The 19,505-nt window shown below is 41.7% G+C and overlaps 1 protein-coding gene across 3 annotated transcripts in view; it reads left to right on the top strand.

Moving 5' to 3' along the window:
- The window catches only part of LAMA2 (laminin subunit alpha 2), a 583,497-nt gene that overhangs the window by 133,934 nt on the left and 430,058 nt on the right, over positions 1 to 19,505 (top strand). For all 3 annotated transcript variants that reach the window (XM_049115400.1, XM_049115407.1, XM_049115415.1), the window contains exon 3: positions 6,192 to 6,304. In XM_049115400.1, the coding sequence (XP_048971357.1) occupies positions 6,192 to 6,304 (113 nt within the window). The remainder of the gene's footprint in view (positions 1 to 6,191; positions 6,305 to 19,505) is intronic.

Below are 19,505 nucleotides of genomic sequence, written 5' to 3' on the forward strand. Positions count from 1 at the left end.
GAAAAGTAAATTGAGTGTCGAGGGACACTTACATGAGACAGGTTATTTAACTATCCTTGGGAGAAAGTGGCCCATGGACTGCAAAAATAAGAGTAAGATGGAAAGTATTAGAAAAGAAAAAGCACATAGTCTTAAAGGCATGGAATGGCATGATACATTCAGTTAATTATGAGTGATTTGTATTAACAGGCAAAGAATTTATATGGAGAAGGGGAAGATGGGGTGCAAGAATTCTAGTGATGGAGGTTGGTTTAGAGATACACTCTGGGAAATTATCAAACATATATCGGGGTGGTTAATAATGGAAATAATGGCAATGAGATGAGTTACAATGGGGATAAAACATAATTACATTATTTTAAAATTTGCTTAGTTTCCTTTTCGTTTTAGGTTGGAAAATTTACACAATCTACATTTTTTTAAATCTCAAAAGGAAGTTCGAGGGCATTGTTCATTCTTTATTGGAACTCCTTAAAGGGAAGAATGCACAGTCACCTCTCTATTGTGTAATTTAGAGATGCTGAAAACAGTATTTTATTTGGAGAATTGGGGCTTTTGTTATTAAGATTGATGGTCTTGTGTGTCACAGAATTAAAAAAAAAGTTAAGAAAAATATGATGACCATCAGAAACGTCCCTTGCCTTTTCATGAATCTGGTTATTTCTATGACGTAGATTATTACAATAGGGACATAGGAGTGGGGAGTGATGGGACACATCTATTTGCTTATTTTTATATAGAACAATAAGGGCAAAGGACTAGATCAAAGCCCTGTGGAAATATCAAAAGCTAAGGGAGGCAGGTTAAGTGAAATCTTAGAAGGCAGTAAAGAGAAACAGAATCCAAGGAAGGAAACCAGAAGGTTTGAATACCATGCACATGAGGAAGGAAAGAATTTTCAGGAAGAATGATTAATCCATAATATTAACTGCTTCCAAGATACGGAGTAAGAGAAGCCTACAATAGAGTTTCGTCAACTTTGACAACACGGGATCCATCATGTTAAAGCAGTCGGTGGATTGATGGTAGCAAAGGCCACTGTGCAGAGTTGACAAATGAGACGTAAAGAGGAAAGAAAGGAGCGTGGGAATATTCCCTCAAATATCCTCAATGTGAAAGAGAACGGAGGACTTCGGCAGACAAAGGAACATGTGTGTTTTGAAGGTTTTCACAGAGACCGGAGGCATTTGAGCAAATTTCAGTGCCAAAAGGTGAGGCCAGGAAAGTTGAGGATATAGTTGAGGGTAAAGGTGCGGGTGGTAGTTCTCTAGAGGTAACAACCGGATGAGTCCGGTGGAAAGCCTTAAATGGGGACACACCTATCTTTTAACTGATCAAATCAGTTAAATCAAAATCTGATCAATCTCTCTTCTCTAAGGAAGAGAGAATGAGTAGAGGCAGATGGAAGGAAGTATTTGGGAGGGAATTCTTATTTAATGCTCTTGATTTTTCTCATTAAGATGTGTGTCTGAGTCATCTGCTAAGGAAAGACATACAATTTTGACTAGCCCCTTTCGGGGACTGGGAGAGTTGCTGAGCCACAATCGGAACAAAGTGAGAATTCCATGTGGGGTAAAATGGAAGAATCGAGTGTTTGTACTGGGCCTCATGGCGTTGTACAGAGAAAGTAGAATGGAAGGATAAGGGGGCAAGAGGACTGAAGCAAAGGTCAGAGGAGAAATGAATGGATGGACTATGAGCTTTAGGTGCATTAGGGAAGAAAGCGAAGCCTGATTGGGAGAAATGCCATTGGTTTAGACTTGGAGCCTGGATGATTTCATAGAGGATGTGAGGAAGACTGGAGGCATGGACATGGTGGGGATGGGGTGGGGAATGGGGGCAGGTGGTCGGGAGGCTGTGGACGTGTGCTTAGGATGGGCTCGCAGAGGGCGGGGGGTTACAGTATATAAAATAGTGTGTGTGTGTACACGTGTGTATATGTGTATGTTTGTATATAGATATGAATACACATCTTTATGGTTCCTGCCTACAAGGTCAGTGTTAGGATAAACAAGGGTTGGATGTAGAGAACAATCAAACAAATATTCAAAACTGTAAACTCAGGGCTCATATGCCCCGTAGTACATATTATAAGTGACGTAGGACTTCTGAGAAGGAAAACCTTAGTGGGAACTGAAGTATCAACAGAAGCTTCCGAGAAAGTGGTTGGATGTCGTTGGGCATCCAAAAGCCTCATTGCCTGAAGTAGAGGGAACGGTGTTCTGGAAAGGAGAAACACGAGGGACTGTGGACAGTCACAGAGACAGGATGGAAGGAAGATGCGAAGCCGGGGGTGGACGATGATTGAGTGGAGGCTCTGGGTTGGAAACGTGGATGAGATGCGTTGGCCAAACTGAGTCCAGGAGGGACCCGTCACTTCCCCCTGCAGAGTCTCCGTGTCTCACTGGAAGACGCAGCCACACTGAGGCAGGCCCGCCCCTTCGCTTCACATCGGGACAGAAGTGAACTGTTTTAGTGACCAGGCAAGATGCAGAGGACGTCTGTTTCTGATCTCCTCCCTTTTATATACCTGAAGCATTTTTTAGACTTCGTCCGGATTTACTCTGTGTGCTGGATGTTAAGCTACCAACTTCATTACATCTTGAAGTCCTGTTTTGGAACTAGGAATTTAGAACACACGACACCCCAGGAGAATAAAAATCTGGCAATAAACTGCAGGAATTTATTTTAGGAAAAGTTGGAGCAACAGATGATAAGACTCTACAGATGCATTGACCGGCTCGAATAAATCTGGCAGGTCCCTACTCAATTACGGTACAAAAGGAAGGAACCTTGGGCTTCCTGTTAATAGGTCGTGCTTCCCAATTAAAAACTAGCAGCTTGAAAGATTGACCTCATCCATGAATCCCCCACCAATTTCCTGAGGCCGCTGGCCCTCGGGTTGACTTGCGCAGCTCTCCCTGGTGAGGGTGGTGTAAGTTTCCATCTCATTCTAAGTAAGGGATGTATGCCAACAACTAATCAGTATTCGCAAATTAATTATGATTAAACTTTCATAATGGGGATTATGGTTAATTGTTGATTCATCTCCCAGTCCTCATTTTCGTGACTAATTCTCGTATCAATTTGACCGGAGGTGGCAGGTAGCAAAATTTCCAATTAGAGAGCTTCTCGCAGAATTACCGGAGAGCCACAGATCTGATTTGGAAATGTGGCTGTGTGTGTGTTTTTCTGTCACATATTAAACCCCATGGCCTGTAAAGAAGATTCTGGAGGATGTTTGGGGAATGTTTGCTGTGATATTTATTTTTCTTCAGAAGCAATGCCAGAAATATTTCCTTTATGGTTCTGACGCCTTAATGTGCCAACTTCAGCACCCACTGACACCCCGAGGGCATTTATCTGATATTTGGTTTTGCCATGGTATTTGCTGTCATTATAAGGACCTGACACCTTTCTGAGCTTCAACAGGACAAGTGCTAATTATTAAACACGTTCAGCAGTTTCTCTTTTCATTGATGAGATAGGATGACTCCTCTCAGGGGACTGCAAAGGTGATGAGACTAAATGCAAAATGAAATCCATCCAGTTGTTTAGCTGAATTAAACAATTTGTCAATAAAAATAGAAAATTTTTGCCCTGTCCTGTGCTGTCGTATTCCCATAAGTAACTCAAGGACGTAAGCCTGTATGTTTTTAATTGAACAAGTCCTAGTGGTCTGCTGTCACGGAAGTAATAGAGTCTGAAAGTATTCACAGTTTAAAAATGGCAAATGTAGTGTATTTTCAGTTTTGAGTAAAATTTTTTTCTTTTGGGGATGCTTGGGTGGCTCAGCAGTTGAGCCTCTGCCTTCAGCTCAGGGCGTGACCCCGGGGGTCCCGAATCGAGTCTCCCTATGCCTGGGTCTCTGCCTCTCTCTGGGTCTCTCAGGAATAAATGAATACAATCTTTAAATTTTTTTTCTTTTGAAAATGATTTCACTTGATTATGACATTCCTGTTGCATTGAGGACTTCATTTTGCTTGGTTTTGGTTCTTTTCAAATTTTTTATTAAATCCAATTTGGCTCCAATTAAGATTCAGAACCGTGTACATTTTGAACAGATGTAGAGTTTATGTCTATGCATAATGATGGCTGGAATATTAATAGCTGTGAGGCTCCTCTAGTAAGCATGTTAGAGTGCTCATCCAAGGTACAGATCCTGGCCGGCGGAAAAAGGAGAAAATGAGAAATTTCTGAGTTTTTCATGACAACAAAATGAACACACTTTACAGGACTGGTCTTCCTTTTGAAATTACGGTTCTTTACACCTTTCGCTGGTCTCGGATGTTCATTATGGGATGAGAGTGCAGGGTTGGTGACTGGGAGCCAGGGGCCTGTGGGGCCCGGGGACCTGTGCCGGGTGCAGAGCTCGGCTCGGGCCCGTACGCCTCTCGGAAACGCTTTTTTTTTTTTTTTTTAATTCACTTTTCCTGGAAGTTAATCTGGGAAGCCCTGCTGTGACGTGGGACTGCGGTATCCCTATTCCAGGGACTGCGCACACGGTTTAGATGAGCGGCGGTGGTTACCTGGCTCCTTTGCCCCGGGCCAGAGGATGGTCCACGCTGCAGGGGGGGATCCCCAGGCCTTGCCCGGCCGCTCACGGGGTGCCTGCAGACAGGTGGAGGTCCCCAGAGGGTGCCGGGCTCAGCGGCCCAGCACCTGCCTGTGGCCCAGGCCGTGACCCCGGAGCGGGGCGAGTCCAAGGCCAGCGCCCACTGGGGCTGCTCCTCCCTCGGACTGGGTCCCTGCCTCTCTCTCTCTGGGTCTCTCTCTGGGTCCCCCTCTCTCTCTCTCTCTCTCTGGGTCTCTCTGGGTCCCTCTCTCTCTCTCTCTCTCTGTCTCTGGGTCTCTCTGTCTCTGGGTCTCTCTCTCTCTCTCTCTGGGTCTCTCTCTCTCTCTGGGTCTCTCTCTGGGTCTCTCTCTCTGGGTCTCTCTGGGTCTCTCTCTCTCTCTCTGGGTCTCTCTGGGTCTCTCTCTGGGTCTCTCTCTCTGGGTCTCTCTCTGGGTCTCTCTCTGGGTCTCTCTCTCTGGGTCTCTCTCTGGGTCTCTCTCTGGGTCTCTCTCTCTCTGTCTCTGGGTCCCTCTCTCTCTCTCTCTCTCTGTCTCTGGGTCTCTCTGGGTCCCTCTCTCTCTCTCTCTCTCTGGGTCTCTCTCTCTCTCTCTCTCTCTGGGTTTCTCTGGGTCTCTCTCTCTCTCTCTCTCTCTGGGTCTCTCTGGGTCCCTCTCTCTCTCTCATGGATAAATAAATAAAATCTTGGAACAAACAAGCTGCGAAGGCTGCTACCGCGAAGCCCGGGACCTACAGCACAGAGGAGCCGGCGCCCTGAGCTCCCTGGCATCGGGGCCAGCAGCGGCCGGGTGGGAGGGGAGGGACCTCGGCCTGGAACCGGGAGCACCACCCCTGTCCCTCTGCATCCGGCCTGGGGCGCCTGTGGATGGAGAAGGGAAGGCAAGCCCGGGCCGCCTTACTCTACTCGGAGGACCAGGCCGGGTTTCCTACCCTCCTACCTACCTACCTACTTACCTACCTGCCTCCCTTCCAACCTTCCTCCCTCCCTCCCTCCCTTCCTCCATTCTTTCCTACCTTCCTTCCTTCCTACCTTCCTACCTTTCTTCCTTTTTAAAAAGATGTTACGTAGTTATCCATGAGACCCAGAGAGAGATGCGGAGAAGCAGGCTCCCTGCGGGGAGCCCGACAGGGACTTGATCCCGTAACCTGGGGTCACACCCCGGGCCGAAGGCAGGCGCCGCACCCGAGCCCCCAGGTGCCCCACTTCCAGTACCTTTCAACTACCATGCAGGACTGCAGGTTTTGTTCCCAAAACGGATGCGCACTAGAGGCGCCTGGGCGGCGTGGTCCTGGGCTTGGCATTCTTGCCCCCCACTGACCCCCCCCCCCCAAGGGCAGCCCCATGGCCCCATGCAGCTCGCTCGCTGCACCTGCTGCACCTGCAGCACGGGCGTCGGGGCATCTCCCGCGAGGTCCCGGCCGCCGGGACAGAGTCGGCATTAAATTCCCACTGTTGCAGATATGAGTTGCTCTCTCTTTATATTATTTGGATGTTTGATACTGATGTGATGAGGCTTTCACCTTAGTTTTTACTTTTTTCTTTAGAAGAACAGCTATAAATTCATTATATGACTTTTTTTTTTTTTTGTCTTTTCACATGTCGCTGCTGATTCGATAGAGAGACACCCAATTACAAATGCCATTGATGGAAAGAACACTTGGTGGCAGAGTCCCAGTATTAAGAATGGAATTGAATACCATTATGTGACAATTACACTGGATTTGCAGCAGGTATAGTGCTCCCCCCTCTTTTTTTAAATCATTTTGCTATTAATGTGATATCCTGGATTTACTTTTAAAATTATATCTTGGATTTACCATTTGTTTAGTTAGTAGTTCTTGGGTGAGAGGATGCTTTTCTTATCTCCCCTCATTACTTTCTTAATACGAGGAACAAAGGGGCCTCTTCCTTTACGATATTACTTAGGAATGTTTGGCATTTACTTCTAAAGCACCACGAAAATGAATTGCCCATGATGCGTTGAGAACTGAACTAGGAGCTGATTCTGTTTTGACGAGTGAGAGTCAATGACGAAAATACAGATCAACAAAATTTTACATAAAGAAAATATATTGGTGCCATTTTTGACTTTTTTTTTTTTCATTTTTGACTTTTAAAATAAGACGGGGCTCCTGCTCTGCTCGTGGTGTGTGCCTTGAAGGGTTCTTGGATAACAGGGCTCTCGAGTAAATTGCCTCTCATTACTGAGAGTCGAACAAGCTGTGACAGTTGATTCTTAAATTAAACTTGGGCCACTGAACGAGGTAACAAGCCTTGTAGTTGTACAAATTTGACGTTGAAGTTGTTAGAGTTTGTGTGGCAGAGGCCTGGGTGCCTTCGACACTCAATTTCTTTCTCCTTTCTGTTCACAATATTTAGGTCAGGCTCAAGTTATTAATCAAGAATTACCATCCCCTCCCCCCAAGTTCTTTAGGTTTGCAAGTAGGATGGAATCTGGTAAAACGTTCCCATATCTGGCTGTTGTTCCAAATAGAAAAGCTAATTTAATGGACCAAAGGCTGAGACTGCGGGCGTCAACTTAGATGACTTCTGTAACAGTCTATCTCTCATTCCCTGGAATCATGCAGGAATCAGCCACTCCTCCGTGCCCAGTGGGGTCAGAGCAGCAGGGCATTGTGGGGGTTGGTGAGGGCACAATGGCCAAGACAGCTGGTGGCTGATGCCTATATGATGTAGACAGCATGTTTCTACAGGTGGTCATGGTGGACGGAAGCACCAGCCCATGAGGGTCAGTCACATTCTCAGGAGACCAGACAGGCACCAGCCATTTCACATGTGGACGCTATTTGTCATCAACAGGAGTCAACCTCTCCCCCCAACCCCACCTTCAGAGTTTGGGCCCATTTTTTGCCAGGATGTACACATTCAGGAACTACTAATTACTGGCTGATGGGTCTCATAGGAGATCCTCTTTTCACCCATCCAGACAACTCAGGACCTGAGCATCTGGGTGGCAGCAAGGATTTGGGGCTGTGGCTAAGTTGCCAGCTGGCATGGATTTCTGTCTACCCGTAGTAGCAGCTGAATGTCAGCCTTGAGTTAATGATATTTCTCAGGAGGTCTCAGAGCACCATCAGGGGATGACAGAGCAAAGTACAACGCTGATCAATCATGCGTTAGGTCAGGGAAGTCCTGGGCATGATTCCCCTGAGGATCCTACCCTCAAAATGGACTTCATCCCTCTTCTGATAAAGACATCTTGGTCCTTTATCAGTCACTGGGTTTATCCCTCTTCCTTTGATCATGGAAAGTGGGCCCTTCCAAACAGAAGTAAGTTGGCTGTCTGGGGCCTCGCATCATCTTCTGGGACAGGGAATTAATCAACAGTGATGGTTAATTTATCTGGTTTCCTCTCTGCTTATTCTTTAAATTGCACGTGGAATAAGAGTCAGCTATTCATACAATTCACTCAAATTTCTTACATTACTCTTTGATCCCAACACAGTCATATATATGTATTAAACATAGTGGCTTTTTACCTTCTAATTTAAACCTAGATGGTACAATTACAAGTTTCTGTTAATTCACTTCTATCATTATTAATTCAGCAGGTCAGAATCCACTTGAAAGCCCATTTTTCTGGGAAGCCATTTATATGTTCCTGGGTTTGCTTTGTATCTCCCCTCATCCATTCCCATATGACATCTTAAGAGTTATGTGGGTTTGTTTTCCCGTTCTCTCCTCTTCCTATTGAGTTTAATGGCCTTAAGAGGAGGAAATACTCCAGGCATCTTTTATATTCAGTCTTCATAAACAAGTTGTAAGATTCTATTTTATAAGACAAGACTGCCTAACTCTGAGTCTGGAGCACACCCGGTGAAAGTGTTACATCTGCTCCTGTATCCCAGGGTGGCACCCCCTTATGTCCTTGTTTACTTTACCTTTTGCTTCTTTCCGGCAGATGGACCTATTGTGTGGTCAAAAGAAAGGCGGCACAGTTTGCAAAATGCAATAAATCCTTATTTCTACTTGACTCAGGATTTTTAATTTAGTCAGTGTTTTGATGATGTAAAAAAGGTAGGTTCCGTGATGTTTCTGTGGTACAACTCCGGCAGGAAGGGGCTTTGAGCCTCTCATTTGGTCTTTAGGCTTTGGAGTAACAATCTGTGGAATGTGTTCCTAGAACTGATTTAGCGAAGGACAGGCGTATTTCAATGCATTGGTAATAGAAAAAATGTGGACATCCTTATTATTTACTTACTTCTCACAAAAATCTTAAAAGGGCAGCTGGAATTATCATCCTTACTTAGTAGTTAAAGAACACTTAGAAAAGTCAAGTGACTTGACCTTCTTTACAAAGCTTATTGTGGATAGGGTTGGGATTTCACCCTAGGGAGTCTGAATCCAGACCCTGAGCTATACCAGTATTTCCTGAACTGGGATCTGAAGACCAGCTTAGGGAGCTCATGAGAATTTTTGGTAAATAATTTTAAGGCCTCCATATGTTGCTTGGATTCTAGAAATACCACACTATGATCTCCTGGCTTCTACGAGAGAGTACAACCAGTATCTGTTTTGTTGTAAGACAGGAGACCAGAGCTCTCATTTTCTAGTGCATTTTCATATGCCTCTAAAATGGCATAACTTCTGCCTTTGTCAACTACAGCATGAAGGATTAATAGGTTATACAGCAGAAAATGAGCAATTACTCTACTGGGAGTCAAGGACAGCAGTTTTGTAATGAATAGGTAAATATCTCTAAGTGTTTTGTTTGTCGTTGATCCATCGAGAGGTTTGGCCATTCCTTTGTTCTCTTTTTTGTTTTGAGCTCTTTGAATTTCAGCCAGGGCCAGTTTTACTTGCTGTTGTTGATACATTCTGGGCTTGTCTGTGAAATACTTTTATTTTATTTTTGTTTATTTATTTACCTATTTATGTTTAAATTCAAATCAGTTAACATACTATATAGTATTGGTTTCAGGAGTAAAATATAGTGATTCATCACATGTGGAACAGCCAGTGCTCATCCCCACAAGCGCCCTCCTTAGTGCCTGTCATCCATTTAGGGCATCCCCCACCCTCCTCCCTCCAACAATCCTCAGTTTGTTCTCTGTAGTTAAGAGTGTCTTATGATTTGCCTCCCTCTCAATGTTTTTATCTCATTTAGTTTTCCTTCTCCTCCCCTATGTTCATCTCTTTTGTTTCTTAAATTCCACATATGAGTGAAGACATGAATTTGTCTTTCTCTGACTTATTTCCTTTGGCACAATGCACTCTAGTTCCGACCACGTTGTTGCAAATGGCAAGAGTTCATTCTTTTCGATGACCATGTTCCATTGTGTGTGTGTAAAACATATCTTCTTTATCCATTCATCAGTCAATGGACATTTGGGCTCTTCCCATAATTTAGCTATTGTTGATAGTGCTTCTATAAACATTGGGGTGCACGTGCCCTTTCAAATCAACATTTTTGTATCCTTTGGCTGTATACCCGTAGTACAATTGCTGGGTTGTGGGGTAGCTCTATTTTTAACTTCCTGAGGAACTTCCATGCTGTTTTCTAGAATGGCTATACCACTTTGCATCCCCACCAGCAGTTCCTCTTTCTCCACATCCTCGCCAACATCTGTTGTTTTCTGAGTTGTTAATTTTAGCCATTCTGACAGGTGTGAGATGGTATCTCATTGCAGTTTTGATTTGAATTTCTCCGATGATGAGTGATGGTGAGCATTTTCTCATGGGTTTGTTGGCCATTTGTATGTCTTCTTTGGGGAAATGTCTGTTCATGTCATCTGCCCATTTCTTCACTGGATTATTTAGCTTTGGGGTATTAATTTTGATGAGTTGTTTACAGATTCTGGTTACTAGCCCTTTATCTGATACATTATTTGCAAATATCTTCTCCCATGGGTTGCTTTTTACTTCTGTTGATAGCTTCCTTCACTGTGCAGAAATTTTTATCCTGATGAAGTCCCAATATTTCATTTTTGCTTTTGTTTCCCTTGCCCCCAGATATGTGTCTAGTGAGAAGTTGCTGCAGCCGAGGTCAAAGAGCTTGCTGGCTGTGTTCTCCTCTAGGATTTTGATGGTTTCCTGTCTCATATTTAGGTCATTCATCCAGTTTGAATTTATTTTTGTGTGTGGTCTAAGAAAGTGGTCCAGTTTCATTCTTCTGCATGTGGCTGCCCAGTTTTCCCAGCCCCATTTCATACTATGTTGAATAACAGTGGTGAGAGTGGGCATCCCTGTCGTGTTCCTGACCTTAAGGGAAAAGCTCTCGATTTTTCCTCGTTGAGGAAGATATTCTCTATAGGTGTTTTCAGTATCGTCTTTATGATGTTGAGGTATGTTCCTTCTATCCCTGCTTTCATGAAGGTTTTTATCAAGAAAGGATGCTTTATTTTGTGAAATGATTTTTCGGCATCTATTGAGAGGATCATATGGTTCTTATCTCTTTTTTTGTATTGATGTGATGTATCACATTGATTGATTTGTGGATATTGAACCACACCTGGAGGCCAAGAAGAAATCCCACTTGATCATGGTGAATAATCCTTTTAATGTACTGTTAGTTTTGATCAGCTATGTCTTGTTGATGATTTTTGCATCCATGTTCATCAGGAATATTGGTCCTTTTTGATGAGATCTTTGTCTGGTTTTGTAATCAAGGTATTGCTGGCCTCATAAAATGCGTCTAGAAGTTTTCCTTCCATTTCTTTTTTTTGAAACAACTTCAGAAGAATAGGTATTAATTTTTCTTTCAATGTTTGGTAGAATTCTCCTGGGAAGCCATATGGCCCTGGACTCTTGTTGGTTGGGAGATTTTTGGTTACTGATTCAGTTTCTTTGCTGGTTATGAGTCTATTCAGATTTTCTATATCTTCCTGTTTCACCTTTACTAGTTTATATGTTTCTAGGAATTTATCCGTTTCTCCCACATTGCCTAGTTTGTCAGCATATTATTGTTCATGGTATTCTCTTATAATTGTGTTTCTGTGGTGTTGGTTGTGCTCTCTCCTCTTTCATTTGTGATTTTATTTATTGGGTACTTTTTTCTTTTTGGTAAATCTGGGATTTACCCAAGCCTTTCAAAGAACCAGTTTCTAATTTTGTTGATCTGTTCTACTGTTTTTATTTTTATATCATTTATTTCTGCTCTAATCTTAATTATTTCCCTTTTGCTATTGGTTTTGGGCTTCATTTACTGTTCTTTTTCCAGTTCCTTTAAGTGTAAGGTTAGGTTGTATATTGGAGACTTCTCTTGCTTCTCGAGGCAGGCCTGTATTACTATATACATCCCTTTTATCACCTCCTTTACTGTATCCCAAAGGTTTTAGACTATCCTTTTTCACTTTCATTTGCTTCCATGTATTTTTTTTTATTTCTTCTTTAATACTTGGTTAACCCATTCATTCTTTAGTAGGATGTTCTTTAAGCTCCATTTATTTGTGGTCTTTCTAAATTTTTTCTTGTGGTTGACTTCAAGTTTCATAGAGTTGTGACCTGAAAATATGCATGGTATAATCTCTCTTTTCATACTGGCCAAGACCTGATTTGTGACCCAGTATGTAATCTATCCTAGAGAATGTTCCATGTGCACTAGAAAAAATGTGTATTTTGCTGCTTTAGAATGAAATGCTCTGAATATATCTGTTAAGTCTATCTGGGTCAGAGTGACATTCAATACCATTATTTCTTTGTTGATCTTTTGCTTTGATTATCTGTCCATTGCTATGAATGGCGTGTTAAAGTCCTTTGCTATTACTGTATTATTATCAATGAGTTTCTTTAAGTTTGTTATTAATTGATTTACAAGTTTGCTCTCAAGTGGGGGCATAAATATTTATAATTGTTAGGTCTTCTTGTTGAATAGACCCCCTTATTATGATATAGTGCCCTTCTTCATCTCTTATTACACTCTTTGTTTTATTTATTTTTTATTTTTTTTAAAAGCAAATGGATAAGATGATCAAATTTTATTTATTTATTTTTTTTAATTTTTATTTATTTATGATAGTCACACAGAGAGAGAGAGAGGCAGAGACACAGGCAGAGGGAGAAGCAGGCTCCATGCACCGGGAGCCCGACGTGGGATTCGATCCCGGGTCTCCAGGATCGCGCCCTGGGCCAAAGGCAGGCGCCAAACCACTGCGCCACCCAGGGATCCCCACTCTTTGTTTTAAAATCTAGTTCATCTGATATAAATATGGCTACTCCAGCTTTCTTTTGATGTCCATTAGTATGATTGATGGTTCTCCACCCCCTCACTTCGATTTAGAAGTATCTTCGTGTTTAAATGAGTCTCTTGTAAGTACCTTATTAATAAATCTTGTTTTTTAATCCATTCTGATACTGTATGTCTTTTGATTGGATCATTGAGTCCATTCACATTCAGAGAAATTATTGATAGATATGAAGCTAGTGCCATTGTATTACCTGTAAAGTCACTTTTCCTGTAGATTATCTCTTTTCCTTTCTTTTTTTTAAAAAAGAAAGATTTTATTTATTTATTCATGAGAATACACAGAGAAGAGAGAAAGAGAGGCAGAGATACAGGCAGAGGGAGAGGGAGAAGCAGGCTCCATGCAGGGAGCCTGACGTGGGACTCCATCCCAGGTCTCTAGGATCACTCCCTGGGCTGAAGGTGGTGCTAAACTGCTGAGCCACCCGGGATGCCCTCTCTGTTCCTTTCTAATCTTCATGGGTTTTTTTGCCTCTCTTTCCTGCTCAAAGGGTCCCCTTTAATGTTTCTTGCAGAGCTGGTTAAGTTTTCATGAACTCCTTTAGTTTTGCTTGTCTTGGAAACTTTATCTCTCCTTCTATTCTGAATGACAGCCTTGCTGGATAAAGTATTCTTGGCTCCATGTTTTCCCCACTTAGTATGTTGAATATTTCATGCCACTCTCTTCTGACCTGCTAATTTTCTGTGGACAGATCTGCTGCTGACCTTTCGTGTTTATTACCCTTTTATGTTTAGGACCTTTTGTCACTAGCTGCTTTCAGAATTCTATCTTTGTATTTTGCAAGTTTCACTATGATATGTCTTAGTGTTGACCTCTTTTTCTTGATTTTTGAGGGGAGTTCTTTGTGCCTCTTGGACTTGAATGCCTGTTTCCTTCCTGAGATTAGGGGTGTTCTCAGCTGTAATTTGTTCAGGTAAAACTTCTGTCCCTTTTTTCCTGCTCTTCTTCTTCTGGGACCTTTATTATGTGGATATTATGGTACTTTGTGGAATCACTGAGTTCCCTAGTCTATATCTGTGATCTAATAGTTTCCTTTTCTTCTTCTTTTCTGCTTCATTATTTTCCACAATTTTACTTTCTGTATCATATATTTGTTCATCTGCTTCTCTCATCCTTGTTGTAATAACATCCAGTTGATTTTTGTCTCAGTTACAGCATCTTTTTTATTTCAGCCTGACTCATTTTTAGGTCTTTTATCTCTGCAGCCAAGGTTTCTCTGGGGTCTTCTATGCTTATTTCAAGCTCAGCTCGTATTCTTATGACTGTTATTATAAATTCTTGTTCAGGTATACTGCTTATATCTGTTTTGAGCAAATCCCTGGCTGTGATTTCTTCTTGATCTTTCTTTTGGAAAGAATTCCTCCATCTTATCATTATGTCTAGGTTTTTGCCTTTTGTGTGTTATGAGAGCTTGTTACATTTCTTGCTTCTGAGAGTAATACTATATTAAGAAGGGGTCCTACATTGTTCGGAGCCTGACACTTCGGCAAGTGTTTCTGGTATATTCTGTGTGCACTCTGCTGTTGTGTTTTGGCTGCTCTTTCCCACAGGTCAGTCCTCTGCAGAATTCCTCCTTGCTTGCAGTGGAGAATATTTCCTCTGACCTTGTATATTATAGTGACCTACTTACCACTTATACAAGAAAAAATTCTGGAAAGAAAGCATGGTGGCCAACTTGTCTTTGTATCCATCCCTGGTCTTAGCAGAGTGCCTCCCATAGAAAAAGTATTGCATAACTCTTTGTTAGCTAAATCAATGAGTGAGCTGAGAGACCTTTAACTAGGTGTACTTTGATTTATTTAAGATAAGCCTACTTAAAAAGAAGAAGAAGCTTGATCTGAGAAAAGGAAAAGGAATGAAAAAACAGACAAAAATCTCTGATTCCAAAGAAAAAGAAAGAAGAAAAAAAAAAAAAGCCTAATCCAAAAAATGAGAAAATGAAGCAAACAAACCAATTAGTGAGCAAAAAACTCTAAGCTCATTCCTAAGAAAAAAGAAAAAAGTAAAATAAATTGTAAAAAATAATAGAATACAAAATATAAATAAAAAAAGAAGGGAAGAAAGCTGGTCATATTTCCACTAGAACTGAAGCTGAAGCTTTGGGGCGCTCTGCGATCAATAGACATGGTACATGCAGGGGTGCGTGTGTTGGTCTTCTGTGGAAGAGGACTCTGCACTGGCCCGTAGTCAGACTGCCCTGGTAAAGATGCCCCCAGTGGGCACAGGGGGGTGGAGTTTGGTATAAGCGACTCCGCCTTCCTTGGAGGTGCTGTGCTTCTCTCTGAATTCCAGCCATGCCTGCAGGATGAGGGGTAGTGGTGGTGGTGGCAGACGATGGCATCACCCTGCACTCTCCTCCCAGAAAGAGGAACTCATGTCCAGTGAGGGGAACTTGCAGCTGCCAGCTTTCAGGAGGCCCTCACAGAAAGGTGAACAATCTTCCCACCAGTGTCCCAGGCTTTTGTCCGATTCCTGCCCTCAAATTGTGCCCAGATTGTCCATTCACCCGACACCAGAGTTCTCCTGTGTTTTCTCTCTGGGCTGTGGCTGGGATTCAAAACAACATCTTAAAGGACCTGGCAAAGTGAGGACCTGCTGCCCTCCCGCAGCCCTGCTCCAGGCACTGCTCTGTCCCAGAAGAGCATTTGCACGGTCACCCAGGTGCCTGATCTATGGTGGAGCATGTGAAAAGCTGCGACTACGTTGTCTGCCCTTTGCTCTGCCCCTGTCCCCTGCTGAAGAGCTGCTGCTCAATGCTGCCCAGCAGGTCTTTTATCCTTGGAGAGGCCAAGATACCCTCTTCCAAATGTACTCGGGAAGGGGAGCCTTCTGTCCCAGTGTAATCCAGGTGATCCCCCCACCATGAGGTCTTACAGGAACCCTATGTGCTGCTCCCTCTCCCACTTTCTTTCTCCATCCCTGACTTCTCTCCAAGAAAATGGCTCCCTCCTGAAGCCCTGCAGCACCACAGACTTTCTCTCCCCTAATTCACATCCCTGAACCTTGAATATGCCAGGTTCTCTCCCCCAACTTGTGTTCTTAACCCTTAAGATTAAGATTTCCTAGTTGTTCAAAATGATTGGATGTTGATCTGGCTATGTTTGAGGGATGAGCAAAACCCAGGGTCCCCCTACTACTCTGCCATCTTAACCTGGCCATAAACAATTCCTAGTAAAATTACTATTTTAAAAATAAACAGCCTTGGGCACCTGGGTGGCTCAGTGATAGAGCATTTGCTTTTGGCTCAGGTCATCATCCCAAGGTCCCGAGATCAAGTCCCCCATCGGGCTCCCCACAGGGAACCTGCTTCTCCTTCTGCCTATGTCTTTGCCTCTCTCTGTGTGTGTCTCATGAATAAATAATAAACTATTCAAAAAAATAAACCGCCTATATTGAATTTCCTTGTTTAAATCTTTATAGATTACACTGGGAAATTCCTTTTACATTTTAGCATTCTAGATAAGTAACTAAAAAAAATAATATATTATTGAGAAGAGAGTGGCTACTTATTTTACAGATTGTTTTCGGATCTTTATTGCTGAGGGATTAGTAATTTTTCCCAATTCTGTTATTTACTCACAGCATATCTTGAGCAAATGATTTAATCATGCTGTGCCCCAATTTCTAGATTAGCATAATAAATAATACAATATCATGGCAAAAAATTTGAAGTGATGATAATAGCAAAATAGCTGTTTTGGGTATTATAAGGTCCTGGTATCAGCATAAACTTGAAGAGAAGCTTAACTGCACTGATTTGTAAGCAAAAATCCAGTATGATGGCAAAGAAAAATATACAACAATTTAAAATAAGTATTTCCTTTTAGCTTCTTTCCAATCAGATTCTTACCATGATATGTGTTATATCTGATCTCAATTTATGACTTTAAAAAAATGGGCCATTTCCTCCCTCTTGGGTTAATTTAGGAAGAAAGCTGACTGGCACCAAGTGGGATCAGACACAGAGGGGTGCCTTTTTGATAGACTGTTAATATAAAGTAAGGTCATCTTCATCGTGGGTAATCCAGGGATGGCATGAAATTAGTTAGGCCCCATGTGCAGGAATCTTCTTCACTTGCATAAACAGTTCACGTCTCTTCCTGTGTGTCCCCCAAAACTAAAAATGCAATTGTCAAGAAAGATTGTCTTACAGCTGCAGAGATCTTGACCTAAATATTTTATTCATTTATCTTATAGAGACATATTTAGTAAGTTAGGTTAACAGTGTTTAATGAGGTTTGGAAGGAGGTTGAGTTAGTATTTCTGTGCAAATACTATACTTTTAGAAACTATGTGAGTGGCATAGAAACCTTTTCCCTAAATACTTTTTAGACTTTTAATGAAATAATTGAACACTCTGTAGTAATAAAGCATGAAATATATTGAAGTGTTTCTTCAAGTTCAATTTTTTCATAGATTCAATATTCGTTGTTTAAACATAATAAGGGTGGGGGCACCTGGGTGGCTCAGCTGGTTAAGTGGCAGCTCTTGGCTTTGCTGGGGTCGTGCTCTCAGGGCCATGGGGTTGAGTCCCCTCATCCAGCTCCCCGCCCAGCAGGGAGTCTGCTCAAGGATTCTGACCTTCCCCTGCTCACTGTATTTCTCTCTCTCTCTCTTTCTCTCAAATACAAATAAATCTTTTTTTTAAAGAAGAAACATAATAAAGGTTATCCGATTTTTAGTCTCAAAGGAAGAGTGTTATTCTTTCGTCGCGTGTTCCTTCCTGACCCTCCTCTTACTCATTCCTGTTAAACGAATCTGTTGTTCTATGGCTTAGAGTATGTTCTCTCTGCTTAGTAAAGTGTGCAAAAAAGAAAAAGTGAGGTAAGGTACAACTTTTATAATTCGTTATTCAGAAGGTTGAAAGGAGTGGAAATATGCATCTAATATCTCATAATCTGAAGAAGCGAAGGAGACCTACACACGTAATGTCTTAAAAAGCCATAGAAGGTTCAAACTGTGTTGGCTGAATTTGCTTCTGTTCCACGGTCTATTTGATGTAAAGGTTTCCTCCTGGACTCGCATCTGCACAGGCAGCAGCCTGGGGGTTGGGACCAGAGGCTCGTTTCCCTTTGGTCCTGCTCCAGTTGGAGTCCTTGAAGGTGGTGGTTTCAGTTTATTCCCTCAGGGGGCTTGGCATTTAGCAAGAACTCAGGACACTTGATGAAAGAATTGTCCGAGCTGCTCTTCAAATCACTGAGGTTTTTTTTTTTTTTTTTTTTTTTTGTCTTAGTAGTACTTGGGTCACTGCTAAACTGATAAATACAAAGTTAACCATAGAGTAGATTATAATCTGCACATTCAGGATGCCCTACATGGATGCATCTTATTTAGTATAATAGAATACAATTAACATCACTGTTCTTTTTTTTTTTTTCTTTTAAGATCATTGATTCAATGTCACAAGCAGGATCTATGGCTAATTAGAAGATGTATTCTTCCTCTAAATGAATTTATTTATGCTTGACCTTTTAATCATTAATGAAGGTGAGAACCAGCGGTAGTGTCTACATGGTGCACAACATTAGTTCTGATTGTCTCCCCTTCAGTCTACATTCAACACTGTAGTCACATTGATCTTATTAGTACAAAATCAGATTATAGTACTCCTTCCACTAAAGCTCCCTAATGGCTTTCCATCCTATCCAGTGGGAAAATCACAATGACTCATGAGGATTTACTGGATCTTTACTTCACCCCATTTCATCTCTAGACTCATCTGCCCTCTTAAGTTGCCCTGCTGGTGTCCTGATCAGGTCTTAAAGGTCTCTGTCCTTGCTGTCCCGGCTTCAGGGCCTTTGCACTTACTGTTCCTCTGTCTGAAATTATTTTCCCCAGTTTACACTTCACCTGTTTCCTCACTTCCTTTGGGTTATTTTTCAAGTTGCCATCTTCTCAGCAAGAACCTCACTGATAATACCATTTAAAACTGCAAACTCATCTTCCTAACCTTTTTTGTTATATTTTTCTTCATAAAATATATTGCAGCCTAAGTTACTATGTATACTTTATGGTTTTTTATTTTTAAGATTTTTATTTATTTACTCATGAGTAAGACATAGAGAGGCAGAGACACAGGCAGAGGGAGAAGCAGACTCCCTGCAGGGAGCCCGATGTGGGATTTGATCATGGGACTCCAGGATAATGTCCTGAGCCAAAGGTAGACGCTCAACCACTGAGTCACTCAGACACCCCATTTTACTATTTATGTTGAATGTTGTTTAACCTCACCTTTCTAAATACATTTTTCATGGGAATGGATATCTTTGTCTTTTTTTTTTTTAATTGTTGTGTGGTAAGCTCTTAGAATAATGCCCAATATATGAGGAACTCAATAAATTTATGTTAAATGAATAAATGATTAAATGAATGAACAGTGCAAAACATTAATCCACGAGGTAATAATCTTATTAAAGCTGAGAATTAAACAAACGATGAAGTAATCTCATTGTGATGTTATGTTAAGATATGCTATATATTTTTTAATTTGTGAAGTTTTCTTTAAGTGTCGGCCTGAATAACACCAAGTAAATTTTCTCACTGATTCTTTTTCTAAACATAAACTCCAGTCATATTTGTCACCCTGTATGACTTTACCATGTTTATAGTTTTATGTAGGAAAAGCAGATTTTAACCAATTTAACTGTTCTTTTGTAACAGAGAGGTCTAAAACTGTAACTTCTTAAATTGATATTTTATTATTTGTTAGTGAAAAAGAAAAAGTAGA

This window comes from Canis lupus, chromosome 1 (genome assembly GCF_003254725.2).
Source record: "Canis lupus dingo isolate Sandy chromosome 1, ASM325472v2, whole genome shotgun sequence".
Taxonomy (NCBI): domain Eukaryota; kingdom Metazoa; phylum Chordata; class Mammalia; order Carnivora; family Canidae; genus Canis; species Canis lupus.